The following is a 24,195-nucleotide window of genomic DNA, read 5'->3' as shown; positions in this document are numbered from 1 at the left end:
TGTCGGATTTCGGTGGAGACCGAAACCGAAATTTCCTGAAATTCCAAATTTCGGTCCAAAATTTCGAGAAATTGAAATCTTTTTTTTTTTTAATATGTTACAAAATTTTGGCCAAAATTTCAGAATTTCGGTCAATTTCAGTCTTTGGGAAGTCCGAAACTGGTACCAAAATCGAAATTTTAAACCATGGGTACGTCTTTTTTTGGCGGAAATTTTGGCTGAAATTTCGAATTGGACTGAAATTTTGTAAACAACTAAAAAAATATTATTTTAACTAAAATTTCTTTGGCCCAGTAAATTTCGCCCATTTCGGTTTTGGAACGTTTCGATTTCGATCGAAATTTTAAACCTTGATTTTAGGTTGTGTAGAAAAGTGGCCCGGTGGCATATAAATTAGATATTCCAACAAAGGCCAAAATACACCATGTCTTTCACGAATTATGTTTAAAAAGAAAGCTTGGGGAGGGTATGACATGGATAACATCACTTCCTCCCATTTTCGAAGGCAGAATTTTGCAATCGGAGCCTCAAGCCATCATTGATAAGAGAATGATTAAATAGAACAACAAGGCTACCACTGAGCTATTGGTTTGTTTGTCTAATCTCCTACCTGAAGGGGCCACTAGGAAAAATTTCACACAATTTCAGCAATAGTTTCCATTATTCCAGCCTTGAGGACAAGGTTGCTTTCAAGGGGGAAGGAGTGTTATGTTCCAACTGTTTCTAAGAATCCCAAATAACGAGCTTTATCGCTGGAAGTTACCTATTCTATTTGTCTTCTAGTTATTTTTTTTTTAATGTTTTATTTTGATTGGTTATGATTGTAGAGACGTAATTGGGTTGGAAGTTGAGATTATTGTAGTCATTTATACTGCTTTATCTTTTACAAAAGGAATAAGTTTTCCCTACTTATTTTCGTGCTCTTGTAAGTGAGACTGGAAAGATAACAGTTTTTCTTCTCCTCTTCTATACTTACAAGCAAGGTTTAAAATTTCGGTTTCGGTACCGGTTTCAGACCGAAATTTCGGTCGAAATCTGGTACAAAAATCGAAACCCATATTTTATTCAATATTAAATTTCGGTTAAATATTAAATTAATATAAAAAAAAACAGATTTTTTGGGTCAAATTTCGGAAAAACCGAAATTTCGACCGAAATTCCAAAATTTCGGCCGAAATAAATGACTGTTTCGGATATTGGTGGTTTTGGTGTCGGTCTCCACCGAAATCCGAAATTCCGGTCGAAATTAAAAACCATGCTTACAAGTTCCTATCAACTGGTTTTTGTATTACTTTATCTTACACATGGGTTGCATGGTGAACATGGGATCAGGGCGTTGTGGGTTTCCTGTGATGATCTAGACGATCAACTATCTCGATTTCATATATATATACACGGGATGTAAGGTTGCAACTTGGGTTGAGTTTTACCCGACCCGAGTTGCACCCCTTGTAGTGTGACTTTCTTTAAATAATGCTTTAGTACAATTATCAAAACATTGTTGTGCTGATATCACCCCTATTTCCTTCCAAGCTCAGAACCCATAAACCCAACCCAGCAAACACTTTTTTTTTGTCCAACTCAAGAAGTAAAAAATAAACGTATTTTCTCCCACAAGCGAGAAAAAAACATGGCGAACGAGGTAGAAGCGGTGGATTTTGAGCCGGAGGATGATGATCTGATGGACGAGGAAGGCGCAATCGAGATAGAAGCATCGCCACAAGTTGTTCCTCTTCCAAAACTCAAATCCACAATCACAGGTGTCTCCTCTACTTTCCCTGGATTCTCCGCACCCAAGAAAACAAAAGGGAGGGGTTTTCGCGAAGAAACAGAATCAGAACGCAATAATCGATTCTCCGGAAAGGAATTCGATTCCTTGGATTCTGATGGCGGTCCTGGTCCTCAACGATGTTAGTTTTCTTTGTTCTTATTCAATTTATTTTTACTGTTACTGTTTATCTTTTAAAGTTGTTAGGGTTTTGTGTTTTTTTTAATCTTTCTTACGCTCTGTTTGGATTGCAGGTTTTTTTTTTTTGGGAAAAAATTGGAGAGGGAAAATATTCTAAAAGTTTGTACTTTTTTCTTTTTTTACACATGAAAAGGCATAAATTGAAGCAACCCTATTCAGTTTTTATTTGGAGGGATTTTCAATCTATATTGATAAATGATATTTCTCTAATATAACCAGTTAGTTGCTATTGGGATTTTAAATTCATGCATAATTTGATAAAAAAACATCTTGAAACATGTGTAGTTATGAAAGTAAGTGTTAATTCAATAATGGGATTTTAAATTTATGCATAATTTGAGAAAAAAACATCTTGAAACATGTGTAAAATTCTGAAAGTAAGTGTAAATTCAACATCGCAATGGCAATAAAATGTTGCTTAATGGGTGCCCTTAAACCCTGTAATCATAATCATATTATTTCCTTCTAAATTGAGGAAAGAAAAGGTTTTCCTGTGAAAAAAGTTTCCATGAGAATTGTTTTTCTTGCAATCCAAAGATGGCCTTATTGTTGGTTTTTGTTGGCTGGTGGGGTCCCACGATGAGCTCTGCTCCTAGGGGCCACCTGCGGTCTGTGAGCAGAGAGAAACACATCAGAGGGCCTGAAGTTTGGACTCTAGGGGACCCTCCAATGTTTAACAGTTTAAGTTAGGACATGCGTCAACAGAAATAAGAACTGAGCAAAGGCAGGAAGAGCATAGAACGAAGTGTAAGAGTTGTGATTGTATCTCGTGTTGTGTGTTCCGTAGAGTTTGGTCCCCTTTAATAGAATTAGGGGCCGTTTGGATATCAATATTTTAAAATCTTGGAGTGGATGGGAGACGAGAGAAGAAGGAGACCATCCGTCGTTTTCTGATTTCTCACCCATCTTTTCGTCGAGCGAGAGAATAAGAGATCGTCTTGTGTTTCCAAGTTTTAGAAACTCAGGATGGCGGAGAGATTTATAAAACCTGGATTTCTTACTTAAAATCCAGAATTTTACATCTATTGCAAGAGCATCCGGCTACTTAAGGAGCTGTGTTTAGGATTTGGGTGACATTTCTCAAACTAAAACATGTATTCTTAAATACACGCATCCAAACCGCCCCTTAGGGGCCATTTGGATATGCGGATTTTAGAATCTTGGATTTCTTCAAAATTGTAGATGGGAGACAAGAGAAGAAGCAGACTGTCCATTTCGCTTGTCTTTAGAATCTTGGATTTTAAGTAAGAAATCCAGGTTTTAGAAATCTCTCCCCCATCCTGAGATTTCTAAAACCTTGAAAAATGGGATGATCTCCTACTCTCTTGCTGACGGAACGAAGGGCGTGAAATCAGAAAACGACGGCTGGGCTGCTTCTTCTCTTGTCTCCCATTTACAATTTTGAAGAAATCCAAGATTCTAAAATATGCGTATCCAAAGGGCCCCTTAGAGTCCACGGCAGTTTAGGAAACTCCCCTTCTTAAGAGTATCTGTGATTGGCCGACTTTCCTAAGAAGTCAGTTTCTATGTTTATCTTGCCCCAATGAGGTTATCTTATAGGTTTGATTTATGGCTTCTGGAAGAGGTGCAAAATGACCTCTCTGCCTCTATCTGCCTTTGGGACGTCCTGAGCCTCCGAACCCTTCGCCGCCATGTGTATACCTTTTTTCATTGGTGGGCTGATTATTATCCCCTCAACACTTACGTTATGGTCATTCGCTTTTCACGTGAGCTTGAAAATTGGACTTTTCTTCATTTTTTTACTGGGTTCTTAACGTTTTAATGAAAACCAAGGGTATACATAATCTGTTTCAGTAGTGGATCAGTCTATCCTTTCTATATGGTTTATATGACATCTGGAAGCTGTTTTTTCTGTGTTTTTGGGATCATGCCTCAGTACTGGGGGTTGGAACCTTACTATTCTTATACCATTATTAGTATATACGATATTTTTCTTTAGAAGTTAATCCTGTCAACCATTTTTTTTACCCACCTGAAAGTTGATTCTTAGTCTATATTTGTACATTTTGAGTATTGCTTGTTTTGATAAGGACCTTTGCAGGTTTAGTGTTTGGTTGTCGAAAATTGAAATCAAAATAGAAGTTTCTGTAGTGTGCACTTTTTTGGTGAGGGCTTTGCAATTTGTTCTTGTTTGTAGAATTAAAAACAGTATTTAGAAACTGAAATCTTCTTTCCAAGGGCAAGTTAAATTTGTGACATACTAAAAAGGGCTAAGAGGGGGCCCCTCTCACGTAAGAGAGGTGAGACTAAAAGGCTTGCTAGCACGGCTTGTCCCTACCCTACTAAATAGTATAGTGACATGCGTTGTCGCACATGTCTGAACAGTAACGTCAATAAAGAAGTACAATGTAATGAAGCATAAGAAAGTACAATGACGAATCTCCCCTCTAAGGACCCCAACTCTATGTCAATACCACATAGAGTTATCAGGTATTGTGGTCTCATGTCGATCTAGCATCCCATGCATAGGATACAGTTACTTTGTTATGCAATTCAATGATGTTGACTACCAAATATCATTATCTACGTTAATGAAATGAGATGTAATGCAAATAATAATGTCTTTACAATTTTTTTGTTGTTCCGACCATTTCGGTCGAGTTTCGGGAATTTCGGTCAAAATTTTGGGGAAATAATGACATAAAAGGAAATCATATAGATTTCGTTTCGGTGAGGATGGAACTGGAAACATTTTGGTCATTTCAGGAAAATTTTAAAACCATGGATGTGTTCACTAAGGTTCCAAAGTGCTGATTTGGGTACTAGAATTTTGACTGAATTAAGTAACTTTCAATTTAACTTTGAATTGTGTATTTTTAACTGAATTCCTATTTTAGAGCAATAAAAAACCCAATTGACTCGATTAAGTGATAGAGAATTAGGCTTGAAGTAGCTATTGACGCATTTTTCTAAGCTTCTTTGGCACCAATACAATGATGAGCATTCTTTTATCTAGGGGACTATCTACTACCGGTTTTTTCTCTGTACACCATGGCTTTTGTAACGACTCAGATTTTTGGACTCTATTTTTTTTTAGACAGCCAAAAGTCTGAATCGCTATCACGAGATCAGAGATAAAACACAACTGAAAACTGAGCGATCTTATTATAATAAAAGTTTATTACATAGATTAATAGAACATATTACAGAAATACAATAAACTAAGGAGGCCTTTTGCTAAGGCTAACTGGCCACACCAAGGACTCGCATTCGACTATTCACTCTTCCTAGTCATCCACTGTTTGGAATCCTGAAATGTTTAAGCAACATTAGATACAAACAATCTAGAGGGTCATTCAGTGACCCAACTAAGTATGGAGGTCAATAAAAGAGTAAGCAGTAATATAGTCTACTGGATAGAATTACAATATGAAATAAACAAGAATAAAACTTAAGAGGTTATTTGGAATAATAAAAATATGAGTAATAAAGAAAATAAATAGATAGTGCAATATGCATGAAATATGGAATGGCTACCCAAGGTACTTCGGCTCCTCATAGCTTGTTACCTTTGCCTGCACGGTCGGTTCCGTGAGGGCTTGTTACGACAGATCCTACCGCCTTGGGACTTATAGTCTTCAGAGGATTTCGCATCGACAAGGGTTAGCGCTTATCACCCTTGACGTCTAATATCCGGGGATAGCTCGTTGGCCTCCCATCCCCACCCATTAACAATATTCATATAATGGTATAATACCTTATCAGATCATATATCATATTATCATTCAATAAACGATATTATTGCATTTACTTCCCTTATTGAAAACCATACAAAGTTTAGGTCAGCTGTCACATGCCTTATCAGACTTGAAGAGTGTGAATCTGAAATGACTTGAACTGCATTCGCCTTGAAAAATAAATAGTTACACACATATTCTAATTTTTATTTACAATTACTTTATTTATTTATTTATTTTTAGATTCCTTTTAATCCCATAATATGTTCAATTTGTGTTCATCAAATAATGTTCATTTCTGTCCAGATAACGTCCTTTGTGTTCCACGACAGTTTCCTTTCTGTCCAACTTATGTTCTAACATAGTGTCCAAAATAGTGTTTATAGTGTCACAGACATTCTCCTTTCTGTATGATTTTAGGCTAAAAAATTACTCATTTATTTAACATTATAATTATATAGTACACATACATACAAGCATTATTTCCGTCTATTTTTTTTTTGGACCTAATAATGCTCATATTATGTCTGTCCTAAATTTAACAAAGTCATGCATAGTAAAATCCTAATTTCTGCCTGATTTTATTAGAAAAGAAATAAAGTTAAAATTTTACCAGATGGGAGAAGTGATTCTTCCTAGCCTCCTCTCTTCTCCTTTTTCCTTCACCCCTCTATCTCTCTCTCATTCTTTCCCTTACTTTGTCTTATTCTATAATTTTCTTCTTCTTTCGCTGACTATTTATAGGCAAAGTTTAAGTGAACAGTATATATCATTATTAAATTCGGGCAGATATAGTTATTAAATTCTGATAGATACTGTTAATATATTTTATTCATAAATAAATGAATAGTATAGGCATAAATTTTTTGAATAATGAAGGCTTGTAAATAGTGTAAATGACAAATATTATTTTATTATAAATTTTATTATTTTTTTATTCAAACGAATTCTCTCGATTACTATTTTAATATTAAAAACCGAATGGTTTTCATCGGTGATTTATTATGATCCAACGGCTTCGTCGGTGATTTATTAAATTAGTTGAGAGTAGTTGAGAGATGGGCCCCGCTGGCGATGGGACCCACTGGTAGTGGGACCCGCTTGGGGTGGGCCTCGCCTGTAAATAGTACTCAGTGGGTCCTACTGTAAATAGTAATTGTTAATATTACATTGAATAGTACTTTGAATAGTGTTTTGTAGATAGTACTTTTGAATAGTGTCTATGAATAGTAATTTTAAATAGTGATTTGAATAGTGTCTGTTAACAATATCCAATATATATTATATATTTACTCATTTTCGTCGACATCTGGGGCGGTGGCTTAATGGTAGGAAAGCCGTTTAAACCACGCTTAACGTCTGAGGTTCGAATCACGTAAGCCTCATTATGGCAGATGTCATCATGCCCTGATTAACTCGGGGAAAAAAATAATGGTCGATGATTACCCACCTATGAGGCCACTATCCTTTCACCTTTACCTTCTACTGCAATTTTTTTTTCCGAGTATTACATTCTACCCCCCTTAATGGAATTCGTCCTCGAAATTCAATTTTTTTTTTAAATTCTCAAAAAGAAATAGGTAAAAGCGTACCTTATAATTATGGGAAAATTTTCTGAACATCAGATTCCCATTCCCAGGTAGCTTCTTAGACATCATGATAACGCCAAAGTACCTTGACTAACAGAATTCTTTTGTTCCTTAAAACCTTCATTTTTCGTTCAATAATACGCACCGGCCCTTCTGGGAAGGACCAATCCTCCTGGAGTTCCACCTCGTATTCCTCTTATACATGGGAAGGGTCGGGATGATATAAGCGAAGCATTGAAACATGAAAGACATTATGCATTCTTTGAAGGTTTGGGGGTAACCCCAGCTCATAAGCTCGAGATCTAACCCGCTTAGTGATGCGATAGGGTCCGATGTAACGAGGACTCAACTTTCCCTTTTTACCAAACCGTATCACTGCTTTGAAGGGAGAGATCTTCACAAAAACCATATCATTAATTGCAAACTCGAGCTCCCTACGCCGCTACTCTACGTAACTCTTCTGCCTATTCTGAGCAGCCTTTAATCTTTCTCTGATTAAAGTCACCTTCTTTGTAGTCTCTTCCACCAACTTTGGACCCAACAACTGATTTTCACCAACTTCCGCCCAACACAAAGGGGATCTACAAGCACGACCATACAAGGCTTCAAAGGGAGCCATCTGAATACTCTGCTGGTAGCTATTATTGTAAGCGAACTCACAAAAATGTAAGTGTTGCTCCTAGTCTCCTCCAAAATTAAGAATGCAAGCTCTCAAGAGATCTTCCAAAATTTGATTCACCCTCTTCGTTTGACCGTCGGTTTGAGGATGATATGCAGTACTGAAATTCAGTGTCGACCCCAAAGCCGTATGCAGACTTCGCCAAAATCTAGAAGTGAACCTAGTATCTCTATCTGGGATAATAGATGTGGGCACCCCATACAATCTAATGATCTGTTTAACATACACCTCGGCCAACTTTTCCAATTTTTAAGTTTTCTTTATGGGGATAAAATGAGCTGACTTGGTTAAACGATCCACTATCATCCAGATACTGTCAAAAGTCAAAACCGCTCTTCGTTTTGGGTAAACCCATGATGAAATCCATAGATAAATTGCCCCATTTCTACATAGGAATCTCTAAAGGCTTAAGAGTGCCTCCAAGCTTTTGATGTTCAATTTTCACCTTCTGGCACGTTAAGCATTTGGAGACATAGTCAGCTACTTCCCTCTTCATATTGGATATTGTGAACAGACACTATTCAAATTTACTATTTAAAATCACTATTTAAAATTACTATTCATAGACACTATTCAAAAGTACTATCTACAAAACACTATTCAAAGTACTATTCAACGTAATATTAACAATTACTATTTACAGTAGGACCCAATGAGTACTATTCACAGGCGGGGCCCACCAGTGGGGCCCACCCCAAGCGGGTCCCACCACCAGTGGGTCCCACCCCAAGCGGGTCCCACTACCAGTGGGTCCCATCGCCAGCGGGGCCCATCTTTCAACCACTCTCAACTAATTTAATAAATCACCGACGAAGCCGTTGGATCATAATAAATCACCGACGAAAACCGTTTGGTTTTTAATATTAAAATAATAATCGAGAGAATTCGTTTGAATAAAAAAATAAAAAAATAATATTTGTCATTTACACTGTTTAAAAGCCTTCACTATTCAAATTTTTTTTACATATACTATTCATTTATTTATGAATAAAATATATTAACGGTATCTATCAGAATTTAATAACTATATCTGTCCAAATTTAATAATGATATATACTGTTCACTTAAACTTTGCCTATAAATAGTCAGTGAAAGAAGAAGAAAATCTTAGAATAAGAGAAAGTAAGGGAGAGAGAGAGAGAGAGAGAGAGGGGGGGGGGTGAAGGAGAAGAGAGGAGGCTAGGGAGAATCACTTCTCTCATCCGGTAAGATTTTAACTTTATTTATTTTCTAATAAAATAAGGCAGAAATTAGGATTTTACTATGCATGACTTTATTAAATTTAGGATTGACATAATACGAGTATTATTAGGTCCAAAAAAAATTTGGACGGAAATAATACCTGTATGTATGTGTACTATATAATTATAATGTTAAATAAATGAGTAATTTCTGAGCCTAAAATCATACAGAAAAGGGCAATGTCTGTGGGACACTATTTTGGACACAAAGGACATTATTTTAGAACATAAGTTGGACAGAAAGGACACTGTCGTGGAACACAATTGACATTATCTGGACAGAAATAAACATTATTTGATAAACACAAATTGAACGTATTATGGGATTAAAAGGAATCTAAAAATAAATAAATAAAGTAATTGTAAATAAAAATTAGAATATGTGTGTAACTATTTATTTTTCAAGGCGAATGCAGTTCAAGTCATTTCAGATTCACACTCTTCAAGTCTGATATGGCAGGTGACAGCTGACCTAAACTTTGTATGGTTTTCAATAAGGGAAGTAGATGTAATAATATCGTTTATTGAATGATAATATGATATATGATCTGATAAGGTATTATACCATTATATGAATATTGTTAATGGGTGGGGATGGGAGGCCAACGAGCTATCTCCGGATATTAGACGTCAAGGGTGATAAGCGCCAACCCTTGTCGATGCGGAATCCTCTGGAGACTATAAGTCCTGAGGCGGTCGGATCTGCCGTAACAAGCTCTCACGGAACCGACCATGCAGGCAAATGTAACAAGCTATGGGGAGCCGGAGTACCTTGGGTAGCCATTTCATGCATATTGCACTATCTATTTATTCTCTTTATTACTCATATTTTTATTATTCCAAATAACCTCTTAAGTTTTATTCCTGTTTATTTCAGGTTGTAATTCTATCTAGTAGACTATATTACTGCTTACTATTCCATTGACCTCCATACTTAGTTGGGTCACTGAATGACCCTGCTAGATTGTTGTATCTAATGTTGCGTAAACATTTCCGGATTCCCAACAGTGGATGACTTGGAAGAGTGAATAGTCGAATCTGAGTCCTTGGTGTGGCCAGTTAGCCTTAGCAAAAGGCCTCCTTAGTTTATTGTATTTCTGAAATATGTTCTATTAATCTATGTAATAAACTTTTATTAGAATAAGATCGCTCAGTTTTCAGTTGTGTTTTATCTCCGATCTTGTAATAGCGATTCAGATTTTTTGGTTGTCTAAAAAAAAAAAAGTGTCAAAAAATCCGGGTCGTTATAGTTGGTATCAAAGCCCAGGTTTACGTAAAATCTGGTGCTTGTGAGTATGCGTAGGTCATAGGAAAAGAGTACTTAAATGGATATTAAATAGTACATCATTATATATTTACTCATTTTCGTCGACATCTGGGGCGGTGGCTTAGTGGTAGGAAGTCGTTTATACCACGCTTAGCGTCTGAGGTTCGAATCGCGTAAGCTCCATTATGCCAGATGCCATCACGCCCTAATTAACTCGGGGGAAAATAAATAATGGTCGATGATTACCCACCTATGAGGCCACTATCCTTTTACCTTTACCTTCTACTACAAATTTTTTATCCGGGTATTACAACTTTGAGCACTTGTGCTTGCACTCTACTCTAGTCTCTCTCTCTCTCTGTCTTGAATGGTCACTCAAGTGATCCCTTTAATGGAGATCCCCATTCACGGTAGCTCCAAGATCACGATTTCAACAGGAAAGCTCCTGGAAAGCATCTTCTGTGGTTTCTCCTTGGTATACTTTTTTGCTTGTTGCCCATTTAAGTGTTTTACTAGGTATCATGTTTTAAGCTTTGGCCGAAACATTTTGTTTTGGCCGAAATATTTCGATTTCAGCTGCTACCGAAACAAAATTCATTTGGATTCCGAAGATTACAAGATTTCGCCCAAAATCTTTGGATTTCGTTAATGTTTCGGTCAAAATATGAGAAACATGCAACTTTTCATATAGAAAAACAAAGTTGAAACCCTGAAAAAATCAACTCCACTTGGTACTCTCAGAAAAGAGAAGAACAACGAGGTACTTTTAAGGATATTTCTAAAAAAAGGACAAAAAATTAAATAAACAGTTTTATTCCTGTTTATTTCAGATTGTAATTCTATCCAGTAGACTATATTACTGCTTACTATTTCATTGACCTCCATACTTAGTTGGGTCACTGAATGACCCTGCTAGATTGTTGTATCTAATGTTGCGTAAACATTTCAGGATTCCCAACAGTGGATGACTTGGAAGAGTGAATAGTCGAATGCGAGTCCTTGGTGTGGCCAGTTAGCCTTAGCAAAAGGCCTCCTTAGTTTATTGTATTTTTGAAATATGTTCTATTAATCTATGTAATAAACTTTTATTAGAATAAGATCGCTCAGTTTTCAGTTGTGTTTTAGCTCCGATCTTGTGATAGCGATTCAGACTATTGGCTGTCTAAAAAAAAAAAAGAGTCAAAAAATCCGGGTCGTTACAGTTGGTATCAAAGCCCAGGTTTACGTAAAACCTGGTGCTTGTGAGTATGCGTAGGTCATAGGAAAAGAGTACTTAAATGGATATTAAATAGTACATCATTATATATTTACTCATTTTCGTCGACATCTGGGGCGGTAGCTTAGTGGTAGGAAGTCGTTTAAACCACGCTTAGCGTCTGAGGTTCGAATCGCGTAAGCGCCATTATGCCAGATGCCATCATGCCCTGATTAACTCGGGGAAAATAAATAATGGTCGATGATTACCCACCTATGAGGCCACTATCCTTCTACCTTTACCTTCTACTGCAAATTATTTATCCGGGTATTACAGCTTTGAGCACTTGTGCTTGCACTCTACTTTACTCTCTCTCTCTCTCTCTCTCTCTCTCTGTCTTGAATGGTCACTCAAGTGATCCCTTTAATGGAGATCCCCATTACGGTAGCTCCAAGATCACGATTTCAACAGGAAAGCTCCTAGAAAGCATCTTCTGTGGTTTCTCCCTGGTATACTTTTTCGCTTGTTGGCCATTTAAGTGTTTTACTAGGTATCATGTTTTAAGCTTTGACCGAAACATTTTGTTTTGGCCGAAATATTTCGATTTCAGCTGCTACCGAAACAAAATTCACTTGGATTCCGAAGATTACAAGATTTCGCCCAAAATCTTTGGATTTCGTTAATGTAATCTTTGGATTTCGTTAATGTTTCGGTCAAAATATGAGAAACATGCAACTTTTCATATAGAAAAACAAAGTTGAAACCCTGACAAAAATCAACTCCACTCGGTACTCTCAGAAAAGAGAAGAACAACGAGGTACTTTTAAGGATATTTCTAAAAAAACGACAAAAAATTAAAAAAATAGTGGCGAAGAATCTTACTTGGATTTCTGCTGTGTTTTCGGGCCGCAATGTTTCTGCGATTTTACGAGATTTCGGCTGAAATTTTGTAACGGAACCGAAATGTTTCCATTTCGCTGATAGCCAAAACCAAAACCGAAACCGAAATTTAAAACCTTGGGTATCAGTATCCCCGTGTATATTCATGTCTATACATGTTCAATATCATAGCATACACTAACCATAATAAAATGTCGTTATATTAGTGCCATACTATTTCATATGGTGTTAGTTTAATACCATAGTATGTCAGATACAATAGATTCTGTATTTTATTGTAACCACCGTTTTTCTCGCACAGTAAAGTGGATGTGAATTCATTTAATGTTTATGATAGTAGCTTCCATAATTTATATTTCTCTACTCTATTAAAATATAAAAGAACACATGTATGTCCTCCATTTGTATCATGAACCCTAGAATATGAATCTTGGATACCTCTGAAACCCTGGTGTGTCTGTATGTTGGATAGTGTCTGAAACCCACCTAAACATTCGATCAATATGTTATCTCGTCTTTCTTTTTTTCAGAAACTTTGAGAAGCCGGTATTCGTAACTGTCTTCAAATTTCACATGTCTTCAAATTTCACACTTTTTATACTGTTGTGCTGTACAAACCATGGCTTCCATTTTATTTTTTCTTCAGTTTACTGACGTGCCCATCCATGTTGTTCTGATTTTTTGGTTGTCTGACATTTTTTTTCTACTGTGAAACAATGCAATTTTGTAAATTTCCATATTTTCTTGGCAACAATTGTATTAGTGGAAAATAGTAACCAAGTTACAGCTAGTTTGTTTTATACCGTTTACATTTACCTCTTTTTTATGTGTTCAATATTCAAGTTATTGCTTACTTTCCTCCTGGGACTCATGTTCACATTTATTGATAAACATACGTGTTTTTCAGTAGTACAAGTTTACAACTTCAAACTCAGTCGCAATTTTGAGAGCCATATTGACTAACAGAGCTTTTATATAATCTGCAAAATGACTCTTTTATTGTTTGTTAATCTGTCTAGCCATTGAGGGATGGATTGTGTTGGTTACTGGAGTGCACGAAGAGGCACAAGATGAAGATCTCCAAACTGCTTTTGGCGAGTTTGGGGAGGTTAAGAATTTGCATCTAAATCTTGACCGGCGCACTGGATTTGTCAAGGTATGGGATCACTTGCATTTGTTTTTTTTTTTGATAACATGAGCAGCATGCCTAAACATTTGATGTGTGTGATTTGAGTTCCTAGTTGAGGGGCTAATATTTTTTCTCATATATCTTTGTTTTCATTTTATTTATGTCTGGGTAAGGATTGGCTGCTTGCTCTAAGATTCGAGGTGGAGGGTGAAAGTACTATATATTCCGATGTTTGATTATAGTTCTGGATGCATTTCTTAGGAAACTTCTGCTTTGTTTTTTTTTTTTTTTTTTTTGGGGGGGTATGGAATATATCAGTTTTGTGCAACTATTACTTCATGAAATTTTATCTACTATTGTTTCTGCTGCTGAAACTTACACTGTTATTATCCTTTTTTCTTTTGTAAAATACAATGGATCCATCTCTCTCTCTCTCTCTCTCTCTCTCTCTCTCTCTCTCTCTCTCTCTCATAGGGTATCTCCACCCCATTTTAGCGCGGGACTAAGCCCTATGGATGCACGCAATCACCCGTAGACCTGTGCATCGGGTAACTCCGAGGGGACTCGAACTCGCTTCTATGGGGAGCAAACCCATGACGCTTGTCGACGTGCCAACCCCGTCCGGGTTAGAACTAGGCCCTTCTGTAGCTATGTTTAGATGTGCATGCGTGTGCGTGCGTGTGTTTCATATTTTGATGACACATTTATTAGAAAATGAAAAATACCACCAGAAAAAAAGCCATTAAAAAAATGAAAAAATATTACCAGAGGGCAGAGATTGCCCAGCACCTAAATCTAGATGACTAGCCTTTTTGCTAGCCAAAGCATTTACTACCTCATTTCTTTCATACTTTTTTTCTCTTTGAATGCCATATTTATTTGAGAAGTAAAGATAATTATAAGAGGCTTCAGTTGAAGTAAGAAGTTTCAAATTCATTTACTTGGTGAACAAATGTCAAAAGTGGTCTCCAAGGTCTTTACCATCAGAATTGGGGAAGTTCTTTCTTCAATTGTTTTGTTTTTTCATGGCACCTTTATTGAAGGAACACGCATTCTTGATGATGTGTTCATTGCTCATGAGTGCATCGATTCATTAACCCATGAAGTAGAAGCGTGTGTTACCTGCAAAGCTGACCTCGAGAAAGCATATTATCACACGGAGTGGAAATTCATGGAGCATCTAATGAGCATAATGGGCTTTGGCCAATTATGGAGAACTTGGATTTTTATTTTTATTGAAAATTGACAATTTTATTGATACTATGGGAATTACATTGGAGACCAGGGGTCCCAACTTGCAATACATAGAATCAATTAAGGATGGCCTGGAGCATACTCCTAGACCAGCTAAAACCAAGGAGAAAATCTACTAAAACATCCGTTCCCCCCTATTTTGTAGATCCACTTCCATCAGTCCTCCCACTTCCTCCCTCCTTTCCAGATCAGTAAGCCCCATTAGTATTTCCCCTTTTTTGAGATCCCTTGCAATAGCCTCAGATTTTGCCCATTCCTTTATCTTTGTTTTCGACATAGGGTGTATCCCTTCCATCTGTCAAAATGCAAACCCCCACCATTCTTCAACTTTTTACAGAACCCCGGAGAATCACATAACCCCATATCGAATTTGACTGGTCTTGGTCCCGTGGATGCTTCTCAAAGCTCGAACTGAAACATTGACGGGCACATTTCATCCCCCACTCCTTTGATATTAAGACCTGATCCAAACGACTCATCACCAACCTTTCTTGATTATTCGACCATCTATAGCTCGCTCCTTCTAGGGGAAGGTTCACCAATTCGGAATCAAGAATGAAATCCCATCAATTCCTCATGCTTGTCGTGATTCTACCTACACGGTTTTTCTCCTGCGGGAATCGAATGGTGTTGAAGTCCCCCCCTACAATCCAAGGTCCCTCCCATAAGTCTCTGATCCTCATTAATTCAGGCCAAAGACCTCTCCTTTCAACCGCTTTTGCCGGCCCATACACAGTAGTGAGCACCAATTGAAGGTTGAATCCCCGGCTTCTAAACCATATCGATACCGAGTGATCTTGAATTGAAATGTCCTTCAATTCGAATAGATTGTCTTTCCATATGAGTAATACCCCCCCAGCAGACCCCGTTGCATCCTTAGCGAGCCACCCTCTATTGTTCCTTCCCCAAACACTATCGATAATGATCCCCATCATTTTGGTTTCGATGACTGAAAGAATATCCGGCTGTCTTACTCGGCACAAATCCTTCACTGCCATCTTCTTCCTATCTGAATTTAGCCCCCTAATATTCCAGAAAAACTGCTTCATTTGTAAGCCAATTGGTCGCCCTACAATGGAGTAACCCACCCCAGGTTTACTGCAGCCGTTTCAGCTCCCTCGCAACCTTCAGCTTGCTGCTGGAAGCCAGACACTTTGCATGCTCCCCCTTCAGTCTCCCTAAGCAAACGGATCGTGCTCAGTAAATTTTCCTTGTATTGGATTCCCAAGGTCTCCCCCATCTTCAACATCTCCGATCTCCCTATCCATAGAATCCTCCCCCGAGGAGTCTTCTGATGGAACAAGAGGACTATCGGGAACCACCATCTCATCACCCTCCAGATCGTTCGATTTTTCCTATGTTCCTCCATTGCAATTATGTTCTGCCATTTGATCTAACATTGACGGTGAGTTTTCGTCCCTAATATTCGCCATTGACACCGCCGGAAACTGATTTAAAACCGGCTGTGGATAGTCGATTTGGTTAACCACCGGATCTTTTGTCGATAATGGCTCTAATGTCGGCGACGGGCAATCTTCCCTTTTACACAACAGATCCCCAGGCAGTGAGCAGTCACCTAGATTAATCACCGGAGCCTTCGCTGTAGATGGATTAGATGCCGGGAATGGGCTTTCGGTCTGTTTACACAACGGATCCTCTTCCGGCGGTGAGTTATCGGGTCCATTCTTCATTAGTGATTCCTCCGTTGATGAAGCACATTCCTTCTTCCTACCCATATTACGCCACTTGAAAGCTAGGTATTCCAATGCAATTTCCGCCTTGCTCAGGTCATGACCTCTGTACAGTTCTCGTCTTCCCAACCGATTTTTTAATTTAGGGGAGAGCTTAACTCGAGGACGATGACGATCTTTCCTTCCTTTTGGTACCTCTGATTTCTTCACCCTTCTCCGGCGATTGGGACAATACAAGAATCGTCTTTTGGGTTTTTCATGCCCGTCTACCATTCTGTCTCGAGGATTAAATCGAGATCGTTGCCACCTGCTACCATACGTGTCCTCCACCCCATTGCATGCCGTCCATCTGTTATTTGATAGCCCTCGAGAAACCAACCGGTTATCATAAGTCGCCATCTGTTTTGTACGAGTCACCCTTTTATTTTCTTGAGCAGCCCTCTTTTTTTAATGCTGGCCAGCTGTCACGTCTCAAGATCGAAACCTGGCCCACCGACCTTTCTTGGTGATTATCCATCCGTTGAGAATCGTGGCGACCACGCTTTGAAAGAACGTGTCCCACACCCCACACCGCCTGTCCGTCAGACAGTGGGGATGGAGACATGTGTCGTACCATAAAGAAATCCTTCTTTTTCTCGAAAAACTCCCGCTTTCTTCCATCATTTGAATTAGCGGTTCGGATTGAATCATCTTTTGATCGCCCATCCTCCACCATCAGATCTTTACCCTTTTGTTTTCTCTCTGCCCACCAATAAGCATCGACAGATCCATCACCGCCATTGCATCTTTGATCAGACGGCAATCTGGTCATCTTCCTCGATGGGGGTACATCCTCAGCGTTGTGCCCTTTTTCTGAGATTTTTCTCGCCCTCTTTTTGGTTTCAACCGCCGATCCTCTATTTCCGACCAGCTCAAAAGGATAGCATTCCTTCTGTACCGTCGGAGGGTTGGCCGCCAGTTTCATGTCAACCCCAAATTCTCCAGCAACACCAATATTGTAAAATCTATCTTGAACCTTCAGTCTCACCAAAGATTTTAGAAATGCCCACTCAGAAGTAAATACTTTGGCTTTGGCGTACTCAATATTCTGAGGGTCATCCCATTCCAGCTTTGCTCCCAATACAGTCCCAAACAAGCCACCCAAAGCTTCCAATGTCGATACTGCCCACGCGTGCAGCGGGATTCCGTAGAACCGAATCCATATTGCCTTTGCCCCCGTTTTGAAAGCAGGGTGCCAATGATATAGTGAAGACAAGTATTCGCCGAAAACATGAGCTTCCGAGGCAAAAACGCCATTAGCTTGCTCTTCATCCTCAAAACCAAATAGAACCTCATTTTTACTAACAATGAAGGGTTCAGGAAGATTTGGCATACCCCAAAACCATTTTGCCCATTTCCAATTCTCCTCCCGACACCAATCCGATTTTTTGACCCTCCCAATAGGAAAAGTTTTCATGAGTCTGATTCTCTCGTCAACTTGCCTCCCCTCGACAACAATCGTTCTGGAATCTCCACCATCTTCAACCCTTAAATTTCCATCCTCCGGCCATTCCATGACGTTGTTGCCCTTGTAGCTTGTTGCCTTTCGCTTTTCCTCCGATTTCTTCTTCGCACGACTCCCGCATCTCCGGCATTCATGTCTTTTCCTGAAATTGTGGTATTCACATTCCTTACGAAACCAATCCCCCGGAAGTATTCTATCTCTTCCCTCAGACTGCAGGACGAAATCAGCTTTCCTCCAATTCAGCTTCCGTTTTCTTTCCTCCATTTCCATTTTTTTTTGTTGAAAATTGTCAATTTCATTGATACTATGAAAATTACATTGGGGACCAGGGGTCCCTACTTGCATTAACATAGAATCAATTAAGGGTGGCTAGGAGCATGCTCCTAGACCTGTAAAAAACCAAAGAATGATCTGCTGGGTCAACCATCACAACGAGTTCTACACTTCCGTGCGTTGCCACCCGGCTGAATACCTATTTCGCTTTCCTTTTGAGTTCTTCATCTACTACCGCAGCTAAAATGCCTTCACCATTCTCCCTTCCTTTCCTTGACGTTGCATAATGATCTCATTTGAAGGTGCCATATTTGCGAAGCTGGCACAACATAATATAATACCAGGTTCGGCCATACCCATGACCCAACCACACCTTATCTGGGTACAAAATATTACAAAACCAAAACCAACTTCCCTTATCCGTTCCCCTAATTAGAAGTAATCGAAGAAATAATCTACGAAACGTATCCCTATTGACAATATCCACATTCCAATCTTCTGAACTTACTAGATCCCCTTCCTCTTGTCAGAATTGACCTCAAGAGGAAACCCAAGACAAGAAATCCAAGAACCAAAAAACCCCATACGGCAGACCAAAAGCAGAATGTAACCCCAAAATAAAACGAGCAATACTTCCAAACCTTGCTATCAAACCAAAAGCCCCACAGAAAGGACTGACCATCATCCATAATCCATTCAAAACCAAACCTCAAAAAAGTATATAAGAAAACCCCAAATCAATCGGCTTAAGGATCAGACTCGATCAGCCCCCTCCAAAAGACAACAAGTCAAAATAAGGTCAACTTTCCAATGCACCCTAGGAATAGCTAGGAAATTTGAAATTTGAAATCAAGCAAGGTGTCAGGAAGGCAAACTAGCCCGAACTCGGCTACCTGACCGGGAACGATTTCGGGGCCAAACCAGGAGAGAGATAAGGCTTCAGGGAAGACAACTTGGGCGAGGATCCGCTCTCCGAAAAGTCAAATGGTTCAATACTAATTCTATAGATTTGATTCATTATGTTAATGGTAACACAAGACCCTGAGATGATCCTTCGAGGAGCCAAGATTTTTGCCGAGACAAAGCTCATGCAATGCTGATGGCTTCCTTCTGATGGCTTCCTTCCATCTTAGTTTCAAGGACTGCCAAATAGACTTCCCAATGCTTCCACCGTTGATATGGCCCAGGCATGCAAAGGGACTCCATAGAATTTAACCCACAAACTTTTCTCACCTCGGATAAACTCCTTACTCCAGGGAGCAAGAGAACACAGATGAGGACTCAAAACCTCAGGGCATCTGGATAAAATCTTCGAAGCTTGCGCCTCAGATTCAAAACTAAAGATCAGCTCCTCTTCTGACAATATGCGAGGACATTGTAAAGATGGAACATTCCATGCCTTTTGCGCCCAAGCCCAGATATCCTCTATCGATTCGTTGGGGCACTTTTCCCAATTAAACAGGATTTTAGGGATTCCATACGAACATCCACCTCCCTACCCAAGATGACCAAATCTTCTCTATTCCTGTAGGATATAGAACCAGAGTCGGGCCATTGACTATCCTCTTCTCTAGTCAAGTTCAGGCAAGGCTGAGACAAAGACAGATGAGGAACCCATCTTGATGGCACTTTGCTCTGTCGACACCAACGACAGTTTTCTCGCCAACTGAAGATAGAATATTGACATGGGGTGCAGAACCAGTTTCCATACCCTGATTTTTGAAAGGGCTTTGAGACCCCCTTTTCCTTCATACCCCGATTTTCTATTTTTTGATTACAAATTCTACATTTCCACCTCCAACTAAAATTCTGGTAAGAACAATGGCGACATTGCCAATCCGCCCGCCAGCTCTTTTCTGGGCACATCGTTGTTTCGTTGCAATTCAACGCCCAGAAATTTTCCTTCATTGAACCTTGGGATCAGCAATGGCAATGATTCACCGGTGGTCTCCGACCGGCATCATCACCATCTCCCTCTCCAATCAACACCTCCACCTTGCTCTGACCCCATTTTCCATTCAAATCCTCTCCTGTACATTTCAAAACACACCACTACTAGATCCTCTGCCATTTTATCCGGCGAAAACCCTCCTTTGCCATTTCTATTTTTTAGTTTTATGGATCATTTGGACAGATAGAAATTCTAGGATTTTTTAGGATAACGGTTTTACCTTGAAATGGATGGTATGGAAAATCAAATTTACAATGGGATCTTGGGCTTTGCAGCTACAGTTTTTCATAGGTAATTCGGCAGTGACACCATCATTAGAAATTTGGATTCCTTTCTGGCTGGCATCGTCTCTAAAGCAAAAGTAGTTGCTGGAGAACATGGATTTTTGAATGTGTCTCCTCCGGGAATTTTCAATCTGATGCAGATTGTAGGCCCAATAAGTGTCATATTTGCCCATTAGGAGTTTTCAGGGATTTATTTCCATGTTATTTTAGTTTTTAGGGTTTTCTTTCCATGCTGTTTAGTCTCTATAACTACTAATCCCAAGAGCATCACATATGACAACTGATGAAGGGTCAACACAACAGATTGTTGTTTGAAGTGGATGAGTGGGCTTAAGTCTTAAAGAAGGTTGGTGAATATGGAGGCTTAGATAGGAGGTGATATGGTAGTCGAGATAGCGTTCAGAAAAGGACTAAACTGAAAGAAAAGGAATTGAAGAGGAGATGGGAGCTGGTTTGGGTTTGCGAGGAGGGGTGAAAAGAGAGGTGGCTGGTTAGGTTTTTGCGAGGGTGATGAAAGCGTATAATTTTGTTTTGTATGGCAGCCACATAGAGCTTTTCTTGCATGGGGTAGGACATCAGCTTCTGCTATTGATGTGTGATTTTCAGATCTTGCAGCTGGCTGCAAGTGAGGAAAACAGCAGATGAATCACTCTGTAAGTGTGAACAGCAAGCGATACTTGATAAATTTCCAGAGAGTAAGCTGTCGTTTTGCGCCGCATCAAAAAATTCAGTAAGTGCTGAATTTGTTGATTACAAGGACAGCAGATGACTCTCTTCCCTTGTTGGAATGACGGAGCTGCAGGCCTTCAAAGTGCTGTTGCTGGAACAAAGTGGATGGCAGTTCTGGTTGCCAACGAGCAGCAGCAACCTATGTCACATATATCTCTGATATTTTCAAAATATAGCGATTTTATTGCGATATTTTGATAAAATGACAAAATCTTGAAATAATCCCGATAATTTAAATAATATAGCGATATTTTCATTTACCGCGGTGACTAGAATGTTTGAGGTGCTAGAAGGGTGTTACATTGGTCATGCCGGGGAAGATAATATGGTGTGTGGATCTAGAATACTACTGGGGTTTTTTCTGTCAAATCCTTTTATAGTTATTTGGTGCCTAGTCCTGTTGCTCCAATTGAAGCAAAAGTGTGGAAAATCCAAGCTTTGACTAGAGTAGGCACAGTCAGCTAGGCGACATTTCGAAATCAGATTCAAACAGTGGATGCCCTTAGGAAGCGAAAGATGCTGTTTGATCCTACATAGCGGCAGGGGAATCAGTGGATCACATCTTTATCCATTGCAGAATAGATAGGGAGGTGTGGAGTGGTATTCTTTCAAGGTTTGAGATTTCGTGGGTTTTTCCTTCTACTCTTCCAGAGTTACTAGAAGGATGGGCGTTGGTTCTCTGGAGAAAGAAAGGGAAAATCCTTTGGGGCATGTGCCTTCTTACTTCCATATGGGTTCTCTGGAAAGAAAGGAACGCTAGAGTTTTTTATGGTGTATCCTAGTCGCCTCATTTCTTATTTATCAAAGTGATAGCCTTGACTATCGTTTGGGTAAAATGCCTTCCATCTTTCCGATTCGTGTCCTCCTTTGACTTATGGGAGGGGTGGAAGGAAATCTGCTTTAGTGTTGAGAGGCGGCTTCCTATCTTGCAAGAATTCCAGTCCCCATCTCATGGGTTGTTCAAGGCCTATTGGGATAGCGGATGCAAGTGAGGCCGAGGTTGGAGCTCTTCATCAAGGGATCAAGAGTCTGGAAAGGGATGAACTAAATAGGGTGATAGTGGAGGGTGACTCCGTTAATACGATCCGATGGCTTCGAGGAACTTGCAATTCCTCCTTGGTGATTTGCTCAGATCTTTGATGAAATCCACGATAAATTGATTGGAATGTCATTCATTTTCATGCATGTGAGAAGATTGGCCAATAGTGTAGCGGATCGCTTGGCTAGGGAAAGAGTAGATAAGACCGGCCTAAAGTTGTTTGACTCAAGGAAGCAGGGTTCTTCCCTGGGAGCCTTCGATTCCCGCTTTCGATTCCCGCTCTGGCAACCTTGAGCAGGATTCTTCCTTGGGAGCCTTCGATTCCCACTTTCGATTCCCGTTTCGATTCCTGCTTTCGATTCCCGCTCTGGCAACCTTGGTTTGACTTCTTGCCCCCATGATTTGGGCCTTTTGTTGTATTTCTTTCCTTTTTCTCTTGTCCATTGTTTTTATCCATGCTCTCTTTTGGACTTTCTCGGACGTCCCTTTTTTAAGAAAATTTGATACCATTAAAAAAAAGGCCCTATTTTTACTCTAAAAACCTACTCTGAACAAGAGCTTATTCCGGAGAAAACCTATTCTAAAATAAAAAAAGCCCTATACATTTTATATTTATCTTTTCAGTTGAAATTCACTATTTTTAGCGCGAAGAGGTGATGCGGTAATTTTATGCAGCGAACATTATTAATTAACTTTATACCTTTTATATTTATCGTCACAAACTCAATGTTCTGTTTCTTGTCAAATAACCTCGTATCAATAAAGCTTGAACATACTTTTCTTTTTACTATTGTTGAGCTGAATTGAAGCTTAAAATTCCGTGCTGCATTTTTAGTGTCCTTTCGAGTGTAAATCTTTTCCCAAAACAAACATTTTTTTTTCATTGTGTTTTGAATTATTGTGGTTTGGAAGTTTCCTATCTTAATTACTAATTATGAGTCTATGGCTGACATTTTTTCTGAACTAGGGTTATGCGCTAATTGAATATGAGAACTTCAAGGAAGCACAGGCTGCAATATCAACGTTGAATGGAGCTGAGCTTCTCACTCAAACCATCTCTGTCGATTGGGCTTTCAGCAATGGACCCTACAAGCGCAGGAATGTGCGGAGGAGGTTTGCTAATTTTCCCAAAGTCTCAAAGTATTTGTTATACTTGCGCAGATTATTTGCCTAGGCCAAGTTATCATTTCAATTGTTGTCTGGGAGAATTTTGGGTTTTGTTGCTAAGTGGTTGGCTCCTGCAAAAGTTGTTTTTTCAGCACCTATAGTTATTTCCTTAATTGAAAACGAATGACTTCACTTTGAAAAAGGTTTGATCTTTCCTGACTGTTTGCAGATCACCACGTGGGCACCGTTCGAGAAGTCCTAGGAGGCGATACTGAGGCTGCATGTGACTTTTAGACTGAAAGGGGCACTTGGGTTTTTGATGTGAGATTTGAAATTTGCTTTCATTTTCTGATTTACGTAGGTTGCTGCTTCTGAGCACTTGGATTTCAGTTTGTGCTGTGCGCTTTACATTGCTTATTTCCTCTGGTATGTCTTCTGCTCATTCTGTTTGCTTCTGTTCCTTGCTGTTTAAATTGCGGTGGGGCTTTGAATTTGTAGAACACTACAAATGCTTGTATTGAGCACTAACCCCTTGATTTCATTAATTGTCGGCACCTTGGAAATCCCTGTAAAACATAGACTTGCTTGATTGTTTCATGTTTTGATGATTGGGTTTCAAGATTGAGATTGCCACTGCGCTTTCTTCCTCCTCATTTGCATGTTCTTGTTTAGTTATTACCTTCCATTATGGGACCG

General features: G+C 39.2%; 1 protein-coding gene across 1 annotated transcript; it reads left to right on the top strand.

Annotated features, from left to right (window-relative positions):
- The first annotated feature begins 1,528 nt into the window (after positions 1-1,528).
- Positions 1,529-24,152, top strand: LOC143883116 (RNA-binding protein Y14A-like). Its single transcript, XM_077386476.1, has 4 exons — positions 1,529-1,910; positions 13,558-13,694; positions 23,360-23,505; positions 23,729-24,152. The coding sequence occupies exons 1-4, from the start codon at positions 1,631-1,633 to the stop codon at positions 23,772-23,774; spliced, it is 609 nt and encodes a 202-aa protein (XP_077242591.1). The 5' UTR covers positions 1,529-1,630; the 3' UTR covers positions 23,775-24,152.
- The last annotated feature ends 43 nt before the right edge of the window (positions 24,153-24,195 follow it).

Source organism: Tasmannia lanceolata, unplaced genomic scaffold (genome assembly GCF_043159265.1).
Source record: "Tasmannia lanceolata isolate RefF3 unplaced genomic scaffold, GAP_Taslan_0.1 ptg000002l, whole genome shotgun sequence".
Lineage (NCBI taxonomy): Eukaryota > Viridiplantae > Streptophyta > Magnoliopsida > Canellales > Winteraceae > Tasmannia > Tasmannia lanceolata.
This window is presented reverse-complemented; position numbering and strand designations above follow the sequence as displayed.

What these genes read in the sequence shown, in the direction of transcription:
- LOC143883116 (XM_077386476.1), top strand. Translation starts at nt 1,631, where the DNA reads ATGGCGAACGAGGTAGAAGCGGTGGATTTTGAGCCGGAGGATGATGAT. An exon ending in CGGTCCTGGTCCTCAACGAT is followed by an intron (nt 1,911 to 13,557) that starts GTTAGTTTTCTT and finishes TAATCTGTCTAG; the next exon opens with CCATTGAGGGATGGATTGTG. An exon ending in GGCGCACTGGATTTGTCAAG is followed by an intron (nt 13,695 to 23,359) that starts GTATGGGATCAC and finishes TTTCTGAACTAG; the next exon opens with GGTTATGCGCTAATTGAATA.